Source organism: Chlorocebus sabaeus, chromosome 21 (genome assembly GCF_047675955.1).
Source record: "Chlorocebus sabaeus isolate Y175 chromosome 21, mChlSab1.0.hap1, whole genome shotgun sequence".
NCBI lineage: Eukaryota > Metazoa > Chordata > Mammalia > Primates > Cercopithecidae > Chlorocebus > Chlorocebus sabaeus.
Window position 1 is genome coordinate 45203139 of NC_132924.1, and position 17240 is coordinate 45220378.

At 41.3% G+C, this 17240-nt stretch overlaps 1 protein-coding gene across 1 annotated transcript in view; it reads right to left on the reverse strand.

Moving 5' to 3' along the window:
• LRRC72 (leucine rich repeat containing 72) overlaps window positions 1–17240 on the reverse strand; it is a 49030-nt gene that overhangs the window by 22489 nt on the left and 9301 nt on the right. The window contains exon 3 of the mRNA XM_007981980.3: window positions 15391–15460. Coding sequence (XP_007980171.3) covers window positions 15391–15460 — 70 coding nt within the window. The remainder of the gene's footprint in view (window positions 1–15390; window positions 15461–17240) is intronic.

Here is a 17240-nt window from a genome sequence, read left to right on the forward strand (position 1 = left end):
CAGGATTGCTGTAGGATTTATATTTAGTGTCGCATTTCACAAATCATATGTTTTAGCTTAGGCTTGGAGCATAGCAAGTGCCCAATAGATGACTATTATTTAACCATTAGTATTAATTTTATAGAGCTGGAGCTTTTATATTTAATGTAAAATACATATAGGTAATCACTAGGGTACTACTAGGCACAAATGTATACCACCATGAATTTAAAATTAAGGAAGAATTCAGGGTTTCTTAATCTCTACAGCACTCACATATATTGGACCAGGTAATTCTTCGTTGGAGTTGATGGGATAGGGGCTGCCCTGGGGTTGTACATTAGCATCCCTGGCTTCTTACTCAGTAGATGCTAGTAGCATACACATCCCAGTCAGAAATGTCTTTAGACATTGTGAAATGTCCCCTGGGAGGCAAAAACACCCCCAGTTGACAACTGCTGATTTAGATGCAAGAGAAGAAAATATGTGTATTAAGTGCTTATTATGAGCTGGGCATTAAGCTAGATGTTTTCACAGACATCATACAATATAATCCTAACAAAAGCCCAATGTTATTTATTTGACCCCCATATCCCCAGTTTACCTAGGAGAAAACCAAGGCTCAGAGAAGTTAAACAACTTTCTCAAAGTCCAGAGATCGTAAGTAGTAGCAGAGTGAATGTTCAAACCCAAGTCTATCTGACTCCCAAACCAAACATTGGCATGTATTACATCATAACGGAGTTCTTTAATTTGGGGAGACTTCTATCTAAACCGTCCAGAAGTTACTAATTTGGAAGTATGTTGAAATGTATTAGTTTGTGAGATTGAGCACTGGAAAATATTCGATGCATCAATTTATTCCCAGTATTTCAACAATAATCCCAAAAGGTGTCTAAAATGCATCCAAAAATTTTGACCAGAAATGGAAAGAAGAAGAAATGTAATAATCTCTGAAAACTTTCAAATTGTAAAAATAAACAGAATGCTGCCTTACTAATCTTTACTACAGACTCATGAGGAAGGAGTATATTATTATCTTTTTTTTTTTTTTTTTTTTTGAGACGGAGTCTCGCTCTGTCGCCCAGGCTGGAGTGCAGTGGCCGGATCTCAGCTCACTGCAAGCTCCGCCTCCCGGGTTTACGCCATTCTCCTGCCTCAGCCTCCCAAGTAGCTGGGACCACAGGCGTCCGCCACCTCACCTGGCTAGTTTTTTGTTAAGATGATGAAACTGAGGCCCAGAAAGGTTAAGTAATTTACCCAAGATTATACAGCTAGTACATGGTGGAACTGGGTAGGCTTTGACCCAGGCTCCACAGTCCCTGCTGGAAACCACTGCACCTTACTAATGTTCAGGACGGGAAGTTGAACTGTCCAGCTCAGCTCATTCTCAGACTTGGTTTGAGCCTTGGCCTGCCTTGTTCAAACCCACCTGATCTAACTTGACCTCTCAAATTTTCTGGGTTCTTCTCAACAGTTGCTCTAACCGGGCTGCCATCTCTTAAGCTAGTTTTGAGTTCCAGGCACTGTCCTATCTTTTCCCCACCTCTTACGTGGTGTTCTTATGTTTTTTATAGGACTTTTCAGCAGAACCTAGATAGATTTATATGGTCACCAATCAATCCAAACTAAAAAGAAGATCCAACACCGGCACTAAGCAACATCATGCATAAGTAACTACACTTGTTCTTGGCTTCTTCCACTCTTTTTTTCAGCATTCCTTTTTCTCCTCCTGGCATCTTCTTAACCCTGACCATCCCAATGTCCTCTTTTTCTGCACACTTCCTTTCTTTTCACATGCTCTGGAGTCCCATTTCTGCGTGTTCCAGAGGTAAACTATTATATTCTCCCCACAGATTAATACATTAGCCATCTCAGGGTATTTCTTTTAAATTAGAAGATTATAATCAATGATGCTCTAATTGTTGACTTTAACATCCTTGAATACATATGTGCAATCTGAGAAAACTTTTGAATGTTCCTCAAATTATGCTTCATAACAACTCATTATTATTAGCTTATGAATCAGTTTTGGGGACTGAGTTGTAAAAACAGGTTTTCTCCTCTGCTCTCACACACAACACGGAAGACTTTTTTGACCAAATGTGTGGGGCTTTACCCCCACATACCATGCCATGCAAGCAACTAATTATGCAGCAGACACCAAGTGCGTGTCCTCCAGTTGAATTTCTGCACCATCTACCTGGAGATCGCATCAGATCTTACAGGTTCGGAGCTCAATCCCGCAAGACTGCCCCCCCCCCCCCCCACTTCTGATGCCAATTGCAAGCCCCAGGTTGTTTTACCTGTGCTTCTGACCAACTGGCTGTAAATTGGGGTCCCCATTACCCCCTCCCTGGACTTGAAATTTGCTAGAGTGGCTCACAGACCTCAGTGAAACACTTTCATTTACTTTTTTTTTTTTTTTTTTAAATAAAGGATATTACAAAGGATACAGATGAAGAGCTACATAGGGCAAGGTATGGGGGAAGGGATGCAGAGCTTCCATGCCCTCCCCAGGGGTACTACCCTCCAGGACTTTCCATGTGTTCAGCTATCTGGAAACTCTCTGAACCCAGTATTTTAGGATTTGTATGAAAGCTTTGTTACATAGGCATAATTGATGAAATCATTGGCCATTGGTGATCAGTTTAACCTTCAGGCCCTCTCCCCTCCTGGAAGTAGGGCTCCTGGGAAGCAGAAGTCCCAACCTTCTACTTTTGCCTTAGTGTTTTCGATGACCAGCCCCCATCCTGAAGCTGCCTGGGAGCTGCCAACCATCAGTCACACGAAAAGATGCTTATCACTTTGAAGATTCCAAGGATGTGGGGAGTTGTATGCCAGGAAATCAGGACTGGGACTAAATATATATTTCATAACATCACAGGGACGTCCATTAAACTCAAATAGTGTCATCAATATAAAGAATGGTGTCAAAAAGTGTATTGTTTTTGGCTCGTAGGTGGCCATTTGGTTCTGGTGTCTTCATGTGACCTCTGTCTATGTGCATGTGTCTGGTCTCTGGCTTTCTTTGTCCTAGTCTCCTTTTGTTATAAAGATTTTAGTCATATTGGATTAGGTCCCACCCTAATGACCCATTTTAGCTTAATCACCTCTTTAAATGCCCTGTTCCCACATACAGCCACATTCTGAGGGACTGGGAATTAGGGCTTGAACATATGAATTTGAGGGAGACACAATTCAGTTCATAACAAAAAGCTCACAAAAAAGTCAAACAAATATAAACTCCAGGGAATTGAAGGAAGTATAATCAAGGAAAACATAAAGCTGAATACATGGCTTAGCTCTGAATAGCATATTTTGTCATAACAATATACCAGTGAATATTGATTTAACCAAAATTACAATACAACCACATCAGGAGAATGGGGAATGGAAAGTATGCATGTGTGTGGTAGAAGTGAGGGCAGGAAAGAGAAAGAATTAAATGCTCTTTTCCTTAGTGAAAATTCAATAGCTATTTTCTAGAAAAGAAAAATCAAGAAGTAGCAGCAATACCAGCAAGTGACTTAGAGAAAAGCTGATAAGTAACAAAAGATCACTGAAAAGAATTGAAAGTTGTTGCAACTGGGAAATGACAAGTGAGGGCAGATGTGCACAACCCTTGCTAACTTAGAGAATTAGCCAATTCTTTCAACTAATATTATATGTTTATATAGCTATGTTAAGAACAACATGAAGAAAAGGAGTAAGGAGGTTGGGTTTTACTGGTTATTCTGTGACTACTGTGTGCAAGTTTCTTTGATTAGTACTTTACACTTGTCATCTCATTTATTTTTCATGCCAACCCCGGAAGCAGTCTGAAAGAATAAATATCCCATATTGTCTAAGAAGAACATCGTTTTAGAGATATTATGTGATTTGCTATATATTATTAGCTGGTTAGTGATAGGACCATTGCGATACTCCAGTTCTCAGTTCTACATTGTTTTTTATTTTATTTTTTGAGATAGGGTCTCACTGTGTTGCCCAGGTTGGAGTGAAGTGGTTCGATCACAGCCACTGTAGCCTCACCCTCCTGGACTCAAGCATCCTCCCACCTCAGCCTCCCAAGTAGCTGGGACTACAGGCACACACCACCATGCATGGCTAATTTTAAAAATTTTCATGGAGATGTGGTCTGACTATGTTTCTCAGACTGGTCTTAGACTCCTGGACTCAAGCAACCCTCTAATCATGGCCTCCCAAAGTACTGGGATTACCGGCATGAGCCACCTCACCTGAAAACATCTGTTAATTTAACAACTATCGTTTCCTGGTACTCTAACAGGAATCATTAATGCAGATATTAGTACTATTCCTTTTACTTTTATCTTTCTAAACATTAATAAAAGATGGGATACACTTGTACCTTTTTGGCTGTGTAGCATCTAAAACTCCTCCCCACAATTCAAGGATTTCTTGTCTAATAAGTCTTGGTGGCAATCAGAAACTACACCCCATTATACAAGATATTTGCTTTTCCAGACTTCTGGCAGGTAGGGCATGGATTCATGACCTTGATGCACCCACTCTGAACTTTTAATCAAGAACTAGTCATACAAAGAAGCGGAGACAGTTGAAAGTTAATTCTGGTGGTGGTAGAGATGGAGAGAAAAAATATTGCTTTCCATAGCAGTGGAAATGGTGGCAGTGGTGACAGTGGATGTGTCCAGTGGCTGGTGCTGGTGACACCAACAGTACAAGCCACTGCTTCTATTGTTGATTGTTTTTCCACAAACAGTGTTTGTGGAAAGTAGTTCTGTGACATGGTTTTGACCATGGCTCCCTTTGATTTTGAGAACTTTCTGAACTTGATTGTCAAGCTCCATAATAGCTATCCAATATCTTTTTGATAAATTATTTTTCTGCTTAAATTGGCCAAAGCATGCTTCTGTCATGTGAATTTCTGTTAACTTAACTAGTACTCATGCAAAGAAATATTCTTAGCCATGATGTCCAATGAACAGAAACTGACATTTTCAAATGAACAAAAAGTAAAATACTAAACAAAATATTATCAACTTGCCCTCCTGACATTTATAAGTGGTGACTAATTACACGCCATTTGGGTTCACTGACAAAATGAAAATATTGTATTTATGAGAAAATATTAGACTTTTAATTTACTCATTCTTCCACTCAGCAAACATTTGTTGAGCATCTATTATGTGCCAGACTCCGTGCTAAGTTCTGGGGGAACAGCCATGAAGAAAATAGACAAAAATCTCTGCTCTTATTGTAGTAGGGAAAGATTAAATAAATAATACATACAATGAGTAAATTATATATTACGACCTAAGTTGATAAGTGCTATGTGAAAAAAATGAAACTTGGAGATGGTGTTGTGGGATCTTTGGGGTATTGCTTCACCAGCCGGAAACCTCTATGGCCAGTGGTGCCTTTACCTGAGTTTTGCTCTGGCCTGCTGGGCTGGTTCTACCCAATCAGCCTGGAAGGCTGTGCTCAGCTCCTGCTACCAGCTTGGATCCCATGCCTGTCAAGGGTGAGCCAGGCACAGAGAACTGAGGGGCTTGTGAGCAAGTGTGGGGTCCAGTCGGCTGTAGCAGGACAGGCAGCTCCAGGGGTTGGCATGGGCGCCAGCTTCCTGTGAGGCTGTGGTTGGACCAGGTGTGTCATAAGCAACTTCCACGACTGACACGGGAATGTGGTGTGGTATCCAGAAGTTTGAAGATGCCAGGAACTGCAGAACCCTAAAGAGGGTGTCACAGCCCTGGTTTGGGGAGCTCCTAGGTGTGGATTTCCCAAAGGGCCTCAACTCTTCTCTCTTTCTCTCTTCTCTCCTTCTCTCTTGTCTCCTTCTTGTCACCCACAATGTGGCAGGCAAGGGGTGTGTTTTCAGCCCTGTTTGTGTTATGGCTCTTTTAGCCCCGCCATTCAGTGAGTCTCAAGTTCTTGTCCTACATCCAGGAAGAATGAGTTACACAGACAACTGGAGGGTATGCAAGACAAAGGGTAGCTTTACTGAGCAATAAAACATCTTAGAGAAGACCTGCAGTGGGCAGCTCCTGTCCATAGCAAGGGTGCCCCAACAAGTGTCCAGCTCTCAGCAGAGAAGATAGCTCCTCTCTGCAGCTGGTCATCCTGTTGTCTCCTCAAGTCTGACTGAGTTCAGGGCTTTTATGGGCCTTAGAGGGGAGGAAGTGCTTGCTGATTGGTTCATGGGCAGCCACAGGCAGGCTTGGAAAATGTACCACAAGTTTTCACTCTGGTCCATGGGACTGAAAGCCCAGCCCTCAGCCTTTAGGCCCTCTCTAACTTGAAGGCGGGGCCTCACCAGGGACCTGCCACCTGCCCAGGAGCCTGTGTGCCTCCTGCCACTGTTCATGGAGCTCAGGTTGTTCATGTCAAGGGGCACCTGCAGGTCAGTGCCCAGCTGCCCTCAGCTCCTCTTTAGCCTCCCTCCCACACTTCTTGGTGCCCAAAGTCTGGAGGGGGCCGAGGTGGCAGGGGGCTGGCATACCAGCATTGCTTGAGTGTGTGTACCCCCAGCCAGGTTGTGATAGCTCCCGGGCTAGGGCTCAACTTTGCTCTGTTATCGGAGTGGGTGCTGACAGCAGGGAGAAGCCAGACAGCAGGAGGAGGCACTTCTGAGCCTGTGGGTATAAGAGGGGCCTTCCTGGGTGCAGGGAGATGCGTGGATCCACAGTGGCAGTTTGGGCAGCTGCAGCTATGCCTGGGAGGATGGGGCTCCTGCCTACTCCCAGCTCCCAAGAGCACCGGGGTACCCAGTTTGCAGCCATGGCTTGGGCAGCTGCAGTTGTGCCTGGGGAGCTCCCACCGTCTCTGTGGAATATGGCACCACCCCAGTCCCAGCTCTGCTTTGGGACCCCTCTCTTCCCCCCACTCCGTGCCCAACCACACTGCTCCCAGGGTGGCAGGCTCTGGTGGGGTCCCCCAGGGTTGGGCTCCAGGACCTTTCCACCTCCCCTCCATGTTTTCCTGGCTGTGTCTTCAGCTGGGTAATCACAGGTTCCCAAGATATGGCAAGGAGTGAGGTTAAGGTCACACTGGAGGCTCTGGGCCTGGGAGCGGGTCCTGTCTGGCTGTGCGAGGGTGGAGGTGGTACAATTGGATGGGGGGTACCACTGCTGCTCCCACAGCTGCTACTGCTGCCACTGTCCACACCTCCCTGGTGCAGCTGGTGTAATGTCAGCAGCTGCTCCAAACGGCCTGCCGCTGCCATCAACTGGAAGTGGTAGAGTGAGGTAGTGTTACATTTTAGTGGGGTTGGACAGAGTAGGCCTTATGGAGGAGGCAATGTTTGAACAGACTGTTGATCACAGGGAGGGAGAGGGCCACTGGAATATCTGTAGGAACAGCACTGGGGACAAGCCAGTGCACAGATCCCGAGACAGTGTAGTGCCTGGGGTGGCTAAACCAGAATGAGCCAGGGAGAGATGGCAGGTAATAAGGCCAGAGAGAGAACCAGAGGCCCGATGTGTGTAGGACCTTGTTGGTTACTATAAGAAGTTGGCTGAATGTAGCAGAAAACCATCAGAGGTTTTGAGCAGAGGAGTAACATGTTTTCACTTAGGTTTCCACAGATCACTCTGCTGCTGTATTGAATGATTCTCAGTGGAGGTAGGGGGGAGTTTTGCCCCCCAGGGAGCATTTGACAATATCTGGAAATATTTTTGCTTGCCACTCCTGGGGAGCATCTCCCGGCATTAATGGGTAGAGGCCAGGGATGCTACTGAGCACCCCAAAATGCACAGGACATACTCCACCACCAAGAATTATCCAGGTCAGGCCGGGCGCGGTGGCTCACACCAGCATTTTCAGAGGCCGAGACAGGTGGATCACGAGGTCAGGGGATCGAGACCATCCTGGCTAACACGGTGAAAAACCCCATCTCTACTAAAAATACAAAAATGTTAGCCGGGCGTAGTGACGCCCGCCTGTAGTCCCAGCTACTCAGGAGGCTGAGGCAGGAGAATGGCGTCAACTGGGGAGGCGGAGCGTGCGATGAGCTGAGATAGCTCCACTGCACTCCAGCCTGGGCGACAGAGCCAGGCTCCGTCTCAAAAAAAAAATAAAAAAAAAAATAAAAATAAAAAAAGAATTATCACAATAGCAGCAAGGTTGAAAAACCGTAGGGGCAAAGATGCATACATAGACCAGTGATTAAACGACATGATGAAATTCTGAAAAATTCTGGACTTATGTGTTAATTAAAAGGGTATGTTATTGTATGTTTAGTACTGAAATTCCAATATGCACTAAATTTACATAGAACGTGAAACATTAGTTGGGAAGCATTTTAATAATATACCCTGAATTATATAGGAGTTAAAAAAGAAACATTTCAATGTACTTTTAAAATTTCTAAGTTTATTTTTATGGTGTTCTTATCCAATAAATTAAAACAATGCATTTTTCTATCTTAGTTTAAAATATATACAGTACTTACACAGACTATACCTTAAAAATATTCAGAAGTAACTATTTTTAACCAATCCAGACTTTCATTCTCATGTTTTCCCCTCTTTTTTCCAACATACTAAAATATTTGCACCTGTTCTTTCCAAAAATAGGGGTTTTTTGGGTTAAATCATTAAAAACCATAACTAGATATGTATTGTACATATCTTCAAATTTCACAACCATGCAGTGAAGTATTATTTAGGTTATTTATATTTATTTGCTTTTAAAAGAAGTTTTTAAATATGGAGCAAAATACAATTTTTTCAACAAAGTTGACACCAAGGATATAATTAATATTGCCCTAAGGTAACAGAAACACATAAGAGCCCAAAATATATGGAATGTATGCTAATTCATTTTGTTTTTTTAATGGCTCTTACATCCCAGATTGGAGTTTGTACTGCTCTAAATAGTTTTTGGAACAAGGTATTGTATGTATAAATGAATAAACAAATACATATACCCAAACTTAATAAACAAATAAATCTGATTAAAGAGGCCAACAGAAATTCCATGATACAAAGCATGTTGTAAATCTACCGAAAAAGTATGGCCATTCAAATAATTCTTTATCAAATATTTGTAACAGCACATTAAAAATAATTATTTCAATTTTCAAAGTATGATTTGCTAATTTTATAAACCAATATTTCTTCCTAAAATACATATATTTGTGCTATTTGCTGAATTCTCAATATGCGCTTCATGTCTAGGAGCTTGGAAATCATAACAGCATAGAAGACTGAGCCTAAGACATTTCTTAAAACATTTACCCTTTATTTTTATTTTATTTTTCCTTAAGTTCTGGGATACATGTGCAGAACGTGCAGCTTTGTTACATAGGTATACATGTGGCATGGTGGTTTGCTGCACCCATCAACCCGTCATCTAGGTTTTAAGTCCTGTATGCATTAGGTATTTGTCCTAATGTTAAAGCATTTATTCCAATCTGACCATTCTCTAGTCAGTGTGAGTGATGTTATAAATATTTCAATTATTCTTTATATAATGATGTTTGTAAACAATGACTTTGCCAGAAGTGTCTTTTTATGTAAACTGAATTTATAAAATTTGTTACCTATTGGTTTTTGCTGCACAGCAGGAACCCAGATTCCATTTTGAATAGCTGTTTAGTGAGGCATTAGACAGGTTCTTCATCGAGACGAAATAAAATATACCAAGCTACTGTTGTACTTCCAGAAACAGAAGGATATTAACATTGTGGCATCAATATTATGAATGCATAGTCATTATTGGACATCCATAAAAGAAAATTTTTGAAGTAATGAGCAAAGATAGGTGATTATATATACGTGCCATATAAATTATTGTGTAAAATATAGGTCACTTAGGTCATTTATCTGAGCCAAACTCAACCTTTCATGAGAGGCTGGAAAGACTGAATTCGTGGACCTAAAATTCTCTGGGTCAGACTTGTTAGAGAATGAAACGAGGAAGGAAGACTTTAGACCTAAGAGCAGCTGCCTCCCATAACTATGTCAGCGCGTGTTAGGAAAACATGATCTCAATAAGGAGGAGATGCAGCACTAATGAATATCTATGCAATATGAAGCTAAACAAGCCCTCAGAGCATAATGAAAGAAGTAGAGTTGCCAAAGCAAACCTAGGAAAGTTAGGACATTGGAGGTCCTTAGAAATAAACTTGTGCATTTTCATCAGCTAGTTCACGTTTGGACCAGAAGCTCAAGTTTTATCACCCACTAGATAATGATTTGAAGAAATACGCACCCTTCCAGCATAATAGGCTTCAAATTTACCAAATTACATTCATTGCCTTCAAAGACAACTGTGTTGTCTCATTCCAGGCAGCTAGCAAATACAGTGTACTTGCTAGGAGCAGAGCCACTCCCTTTACCCCTCCTAATTTTATCACTAGAGCAGGGATCATCACATTTATTGTTAAATTCTGTAGCAGCCTAATGCAAGTACAGAATAAGCTGTATCCAAGTAGGACGCTTTGGGCTCCAAGTAACTTTTAAGCCCAACTCAAATTGGCAAATAAAGAAATTTCATTAATTGTCTCACATATCACCAAGCGCAGAAGTTGTGATAGCCTTAGTCTTGGCATCTCCATGAATCTCCCGGCTCTGCCTTTCTCTAAGTATTGGATTCATCAAGTTCATAGGATAGTTAGTTCCTGCATTCATATCCAGGTAAGAAAATATCCAGAAGCAAAAGTAATCTTCTAGTACTCCCTTTTAGGAATAAGAAAGCCTCTCCCAGGAACCTCCCAGCAAACGTGCCCTTGTCTCTATTACAGTTGGGTTAGATACCTGTTCATTGACTAGTCACTCACCAGAAGAGTGGGATTATTCTGGTTGGCTTAGACAGTTCAGGATCCACCCATGGACCTGGGTGGGGCCACCTACTTAAGTATTATGGAGGAGGAGTATGTACCAAAACTCAAACCCAAATTCTGTTGGACAGGAAGAAGGAACAAATGGACATGAGTGGACAACAAATAATGACCTCATATACTTCAATAAATATTGTGGATTGAATAAGTGAATAAACAAAAAAATGCATTCCCTTTATTTTACTCCTTTTGCCTTAATTTTTTCCTGATAGAGGGTAGCTAAAATATTCACTAATGTAAGAATAATGCTGGTCAGGAATTCAGATCATTCTTAACAATGTGTGTGTTATAACTCTAAATATATTCATATCTCAGGGTTAATGTTTTTCACAAATCTCTATATCATTCCTACAGTGGCACAGTTTCCTCTTAGTGGTCAATCTAGTATAATCTAGATTTTAAAGAAAACGCATAATTAACACTTATATGTGAACTTTGACGAAATATTATAATAGTTAATATGCCTATAGAGTTTGGGATCTGAATAAGACTTTAATTTTTGATGGGGTATGAATACTTAGGTAGCTTAGCACACAGTCAATTATTGATCAATAAGAAAACTCATATTAGCTCATTTACTTATCCCATGACCACTCAAAAGCTGTTTTGGGTAAGAAATCCTTTCAGTACTACATGGACTAAACTAGTCTCTTTTATAAAGAACAAATTAAGTGATAGTGATTTTAGAAATGTGAAAGGAAAATAAATCTCAGGATCCCAATAGCACTAAGCCAAAGGGAAAAATCAAACTAGGAATTACTTAGGTCAAACCTCCCTCCCATTCTATTCCTAAAAAAGATAGCTACTAAGATTTAAAAAAAAGCTACACAGCTCTCTCACAATTTATCCACAAGGAAATTCTTTGGGGACAAAGGACACAGAACTCAAAGTCCTTCCTCTGCTCACTGAGATAGATGCATATCTGATTGCTTCCCTTGGAAAGGCTTATCAGGAACTCAAAAGAACGCAGCCATTTGTCTTTTATCTACCCATGACCTGGAAGCCCTCTTCAGGCCACAGGTGGAAAATCGATTGATGCCTACTCTCCCTAAAATGCATAAAACCAAGCTGTGCCTGGACCACCTTGGGCCCATGTTGTCAGGACTACCTGAGGCTTTGTCATGGGCACGTGTCCTTAACCTTGGCAAAATAAACTTTCTAAATTGATTGAGACCTCTCTCAGATATTTAGGGTTCACAGAAATAATATAGTTTGTTGCATATAAATAATCCAGCACAAGAAAAAAATTCAGCCTTTTGTTGTATTCTTTCCTGCCCCACCCCTTCAAAACAAAAGAAAGTAAACCAGTTGATGGCGCATGCAATCCCTTTCTAAGCCAGATGCATCTGCAAGTCCATTTTGTGAATATTCAATGAGTAGTTGGAAGTCAGATGATATCCATTCCCAGAAATATTCCAAAAAAATTATAAAATTCCTAATTATACCTCTCCCTTCTAGACATTTGTACATGTTCTTTCCCTCCAAACTAGACACCATTGAACACCACAGGAACACACACTAAAAACAAAGATTAGTCACTTTTGCCATGCCTGATGATTTTCATCTTTTTCTGACGGAAGTCGCACACTGTGACTGAGGATAAGTTTTGGCTCTGTGTGTGTGTGTTACAATATGAGATGAGACTCAGGTGGAGACACAGAGCCAAACCATATCATTTTGCCTCTGTCCCCTCCCAAATCTCATGCCCTCCCAAATCTCATGTCTTTCTCACATTTCAAAACATAATCATGCCTTCCCAACAGTCCACCAAAGTCTTAACTCATTTCAGCATTCACCCAAAAGTCCAAGTCCAAAGTCTCATCTGAGACAAGGCTAATCCCTTCCACCTATGAACCTGTAAAATGAAAAGCAATTTAGCTATTTCCAAGATACAGTGGAGGTACAGGCATTGGTAAATGTTCTCATTCCAAAGGAGAGAATTTGGCGAAAACAAAGGGGCCACAGGCCTCATGCAATTCTGAAACCAGGTGGGGCAGTCAGTCATTAAATCTTAAAACTCCAACATCTCCTTTGACTCCGTGTCTCACATCCAGGGCATGCTGATGCAAAGGGTGGGCTCCTATGGCCTTGGGCAGCTCTGCCCCTGTGGTCTTTCAGGGTATAATCCCAGAGATGCTTTCATGACCTGGCATTGAGTGCCTGTGGCGTTTCCAGGCACATGGTGCAAGCTGTTGGTGAAGCTACCATTCTAGGGTCTGGAGGAAGATGGCTCTCTTCTCACAACTCCACTAGGCAGTGCCCCAGTGGGGACTTTGTGTGGGGGCTCCAACCTCACATTTCCTGTCTGCATTGCCCTAGTGGAGGTTCTCCACGAGATCTCCACCCCTGCAGCAGACTTCTGCCTAGACATTCAGGCATTTCCATTTATCCTCTGAAATCTAGGTGGTTTCCAAAGCTTAACTCTTGTCTTCTGTGCACCTGCAGGCCCAACACCATGTGGAAATTGCCAAGGCTTGGGGCTTGCACCCTCTGAAGCAACAGCTCAATCTATACCTTGGCCCCTTTTAGCAGTTGGAGCTGGAGTGGCTGGGAAGCAGGGCATCAAGTCCTGGGGCTGCACAGAGCAGCAGGGCCCCGGGCCTGTGATGCCCTGAAGATCTCTGACATGCCCCAGAGACATTTTCCCCATTGTCTTGGCTATTAACATTTGACTCCTTGTTACTTATACAAATTTCTGTGACTGGCTTGAATTTCTCCCCAGAAAATGGGTTTTTCTTTCTTACCTAATGGTCAGGCTGCAAATTTTCTAAGCTTTTATGTTCTGCTTCCCTTTTAAATAAAAGTTTCAGTTTCAGATCATCTCTTTGTGAATGCATATAACTGAATGCTTTCAGAATCAGCCAGGTTAAATCTTGAACATGTTGCTGCTTAGAAATGTCTTCCACCAGATACTCTAAATCATTTCTCTCAAGTTCAAAGTTCCACAGGTCTCTAGGGCAGGGGCAAAATGCCACCAGTCTCTTTGCTAAAGCATAGCATGAGTGACCTTTACTCCAGTTTCCAATAAGTTCCTCATCTCCATCTGAGATCACCTCAGCCAGGACCTCACTGTCCATATCACTATCAGTATTGTGGTGAAAACCATTCAACAAGTCTTTAGGAAATTCCAAACTTTCCCATGTCTTCCTGTCTTCTTCTGAGCCCTTCCAAACTGCTCCACCAACTTCTGCCTACTACTCAGTTCCAAAGTTGCTTCCACATATTCAAGTTATCTTTATAGCAGTACCTGACTCTGCCAGTGCCAATTCTCTGTGTTTGTCCATTTTCACACTGCTATAAAGAACTACCCGAGACTGGGTAATTTATATAGAAGACATGTTTAATTGACTCACCATTCCACATGGCTGGGAAGGCCTCAGGAAACTTACAATCATGACAGAAGGTGAAGGGGAAGCAAAGCACATCTTACATGGTGGCAGGTGAGAAAGGGAGCAATGGAGGAAGGGCCACTTTAAAAACCATCAGATACTGTGAGAACTGACTCTCTATCATGAGAACAGCATGGAGGGAACCATCCCCATGATCCATCACCTCCCATCATATCCCTCCTTCAACATGTGGAGATTACATTTGAGATGAGATTTGGGTGGAGACACAGAGCCAAACCACATCTGGTAGCAACTGGGAGGTACCAACCCTCTTGGCTTCTGATTGCAGGACAAACATATGTGAGTCTGAGGACTAGGTATGCTGACCTAGGGCATTGTATAAGGGATTCTGCACATGAGGGTGATTTGCCAAGGCCAAAAGACTCTCAGTTGTAAGTAGCCCTGGGATAAAGGTGAGGTGAGCCAGGAGTGGCCAGTGAAGAGGAGTCAGTGTTGGACAGGCCTAGCAGAGGAACTTCTGAATAAGCCATAAAGGGAACGATCAATTTTGAACATCTGTTAGTACTACAGGGTACAAAGCAAAGAACTTTGCTTCTCCCTTGCCTTTTTCCTACCAGTACACCACCCCATTCCATACCAAACCTGGAGAAGGCTGAAGTGGAGATAAGAAGGAAGGAAAACAGCCAACCATGGCTTTCTAGTTAATAAAGAAGGCAAGTGGCCATCTGCAGTCAGCCATAGCTGGATATAGATGGGGGCATATCTCATTTGTTATTGAAGATTGACAGTTGGCTATTATATTCTCATTTATGAACTGGGACTATGACTATGACTCAATGGGCTGTAAGGTTTTGTATTACCTAAGAGAGATGAAAAAGGTTATGGGGCTGCCTGGGTTTTCTTTCAGGAGCCTAAGTAGGAATAGCTTCCACTAAGTGGATTTGATAGGACATGGGAGACAAAAGTAAAATTGCAATTTGATAGCACCTCACAGATTGTCCTTATTCAAGGTATCTCCTGTGTGTATATGTGTATGTATACCAGATATATATATACACACATATATATATACACACCAGACATATATGTACCAGATATACGTGTTTTATATTGGTTTCTTAGCTGAATTTAAATTTTAAGCAAAAAATAAATACTTTTAAAGATTAGCTCTATTAGGAACATAAAATTAAGATAGTAGTTTAATTTTAGTAATTGAAAGATAAAATATAACACTACCTTGTTATGATGAAGCCATAAGTATTTTAATTTTTTAAACCTAGAAAGATCAATGACCTCTGTCAGTTCCCTGGAAAGAAAAAAAAAATGTGAACATTAGCAACAATCAGTTCACACATAGGTAAGACTGGGCATGTAGTTAGTATGGTTTCGTAGTAACTAGAAGGTTCTCTCTCTCTTTGTCGTTTCAAAATTGTTGTCACACTCACCTGCTTATTTCAGAAATTCCATCATTATAACTTCATTCATTTGGATTAAGATTTTGTCAGCTAGTTAAAGCTAATACTTGAAGGGGAGCACTTTACCACATTAGCAAAAATTTACACCTCATTATGACTGAATTTATTGGAACCTTAATTCAAAACAAGTTTTACTGGGGAGAGGACAAAGGAAAAAAGTGAAGCTAATACTGGACTTTCAAGTAAATGTGGGAAACGTAGCTGGGTCCTGTTTCAATATCGTCTGTGGGTTATTACTGTGGGGCAATAACCTTGAAGTATTTGGCCAGACTGGACTCAGATGGAAACTGCAGGACACCAAGAGACAGACACTGTGTGAAGTGCTTTATTCTCCCTTTATTTATTGATTATAGGATTAAAATATTACCCACTTCTCTTGAATGGTATGAGATTCCACCTATCCAAGTGGTCTTGGTTCTTATTCCTAAGGCAGTTCACTTATCAAAGGGGCAGATGTGGGTTTGGGAGAGTGCACTGTCTGAGATAGTTGGTCATTTGATTGATGTGGCCTGGAGTAGTTGGATCTCTTATTTCTCAGGGCAGAAATTGTGGAACCCAAGTATGTATACATATACATATCTGTTTATTTATCAAATGCTTATAGATCACATATCATTATCTGTTTATTTATCAAATGCTTATAGATCACATATTGTGTGCCAGGTACTTTTCAAAGCATAAAAATATCAATATTTACTATTATTACAGATATTAATTCGTTTACAGTAAAATTTTATCGCAATTATTTTTAACCTTGGGACGCTGAAGGAATAATATTTTTCTAAGTTTTATAAAAACATACATTTTTTGAAAGCATGCAAATATTTCTAAACAAAATAAACCTTTTTTCACTAACTTTTTATATTGAAAAATGTCAAACCTGAGAAAAGATGAACGAATAGTACAATGACCACTTGTATACCCATCATAATTTTTGACATATTGTCACATGCTTATCCTATCTATCTAATTTATATATTTATTGGTTGATAATTTTCTTGGTGAATCATTTGAAAATAAAGTTGCAGGCTTATTGCAGGTGTCTCAGCTTAAGGAGTTCATCTCGTGTATCTCCTATATCAGGGCATTGTCCTGTGTAACCATGATACCATCCTCACACCTAAGAAGATGAAATGGAATTCAGTAATTTAATCTAATATGCCATTCATGTTCAAAGTTTCCCTGTTGTTCCTACATTTCCTTTGATTTTTTTAAATCCTGTATCCCATTAACATTCATGCATTGCATTTGGGGTGATGTAATCTTTGAGTCTTTTTAAAGGTAATCATCTTCTTTCCTTTTTCTCCCTTAACATTAGCTTTTTGGGCTGGGCATGGTGGCTCACACCTGTAATCCCAGCACTTTGGGAGGCTGAGGTGGATGGATCACCTAAGGTCAGGAGTTTGAGACCAGTCTGGCCAACATGGTGCAACCCCGTCTCTACTAAAAATACAAAAATTAGCCGGGTGTGGTAGCACATGCTTGTAATCCCAGTTACTTGGGAGACTGAGGCAGGAGAACCACTTGAACCCAGGAGACGGAGGTTGCAGTGAGCTGAGATCGTGCCATGGCACTCCAGCCTGGGTGACAAGAGCAAAACTCTATCTCAAA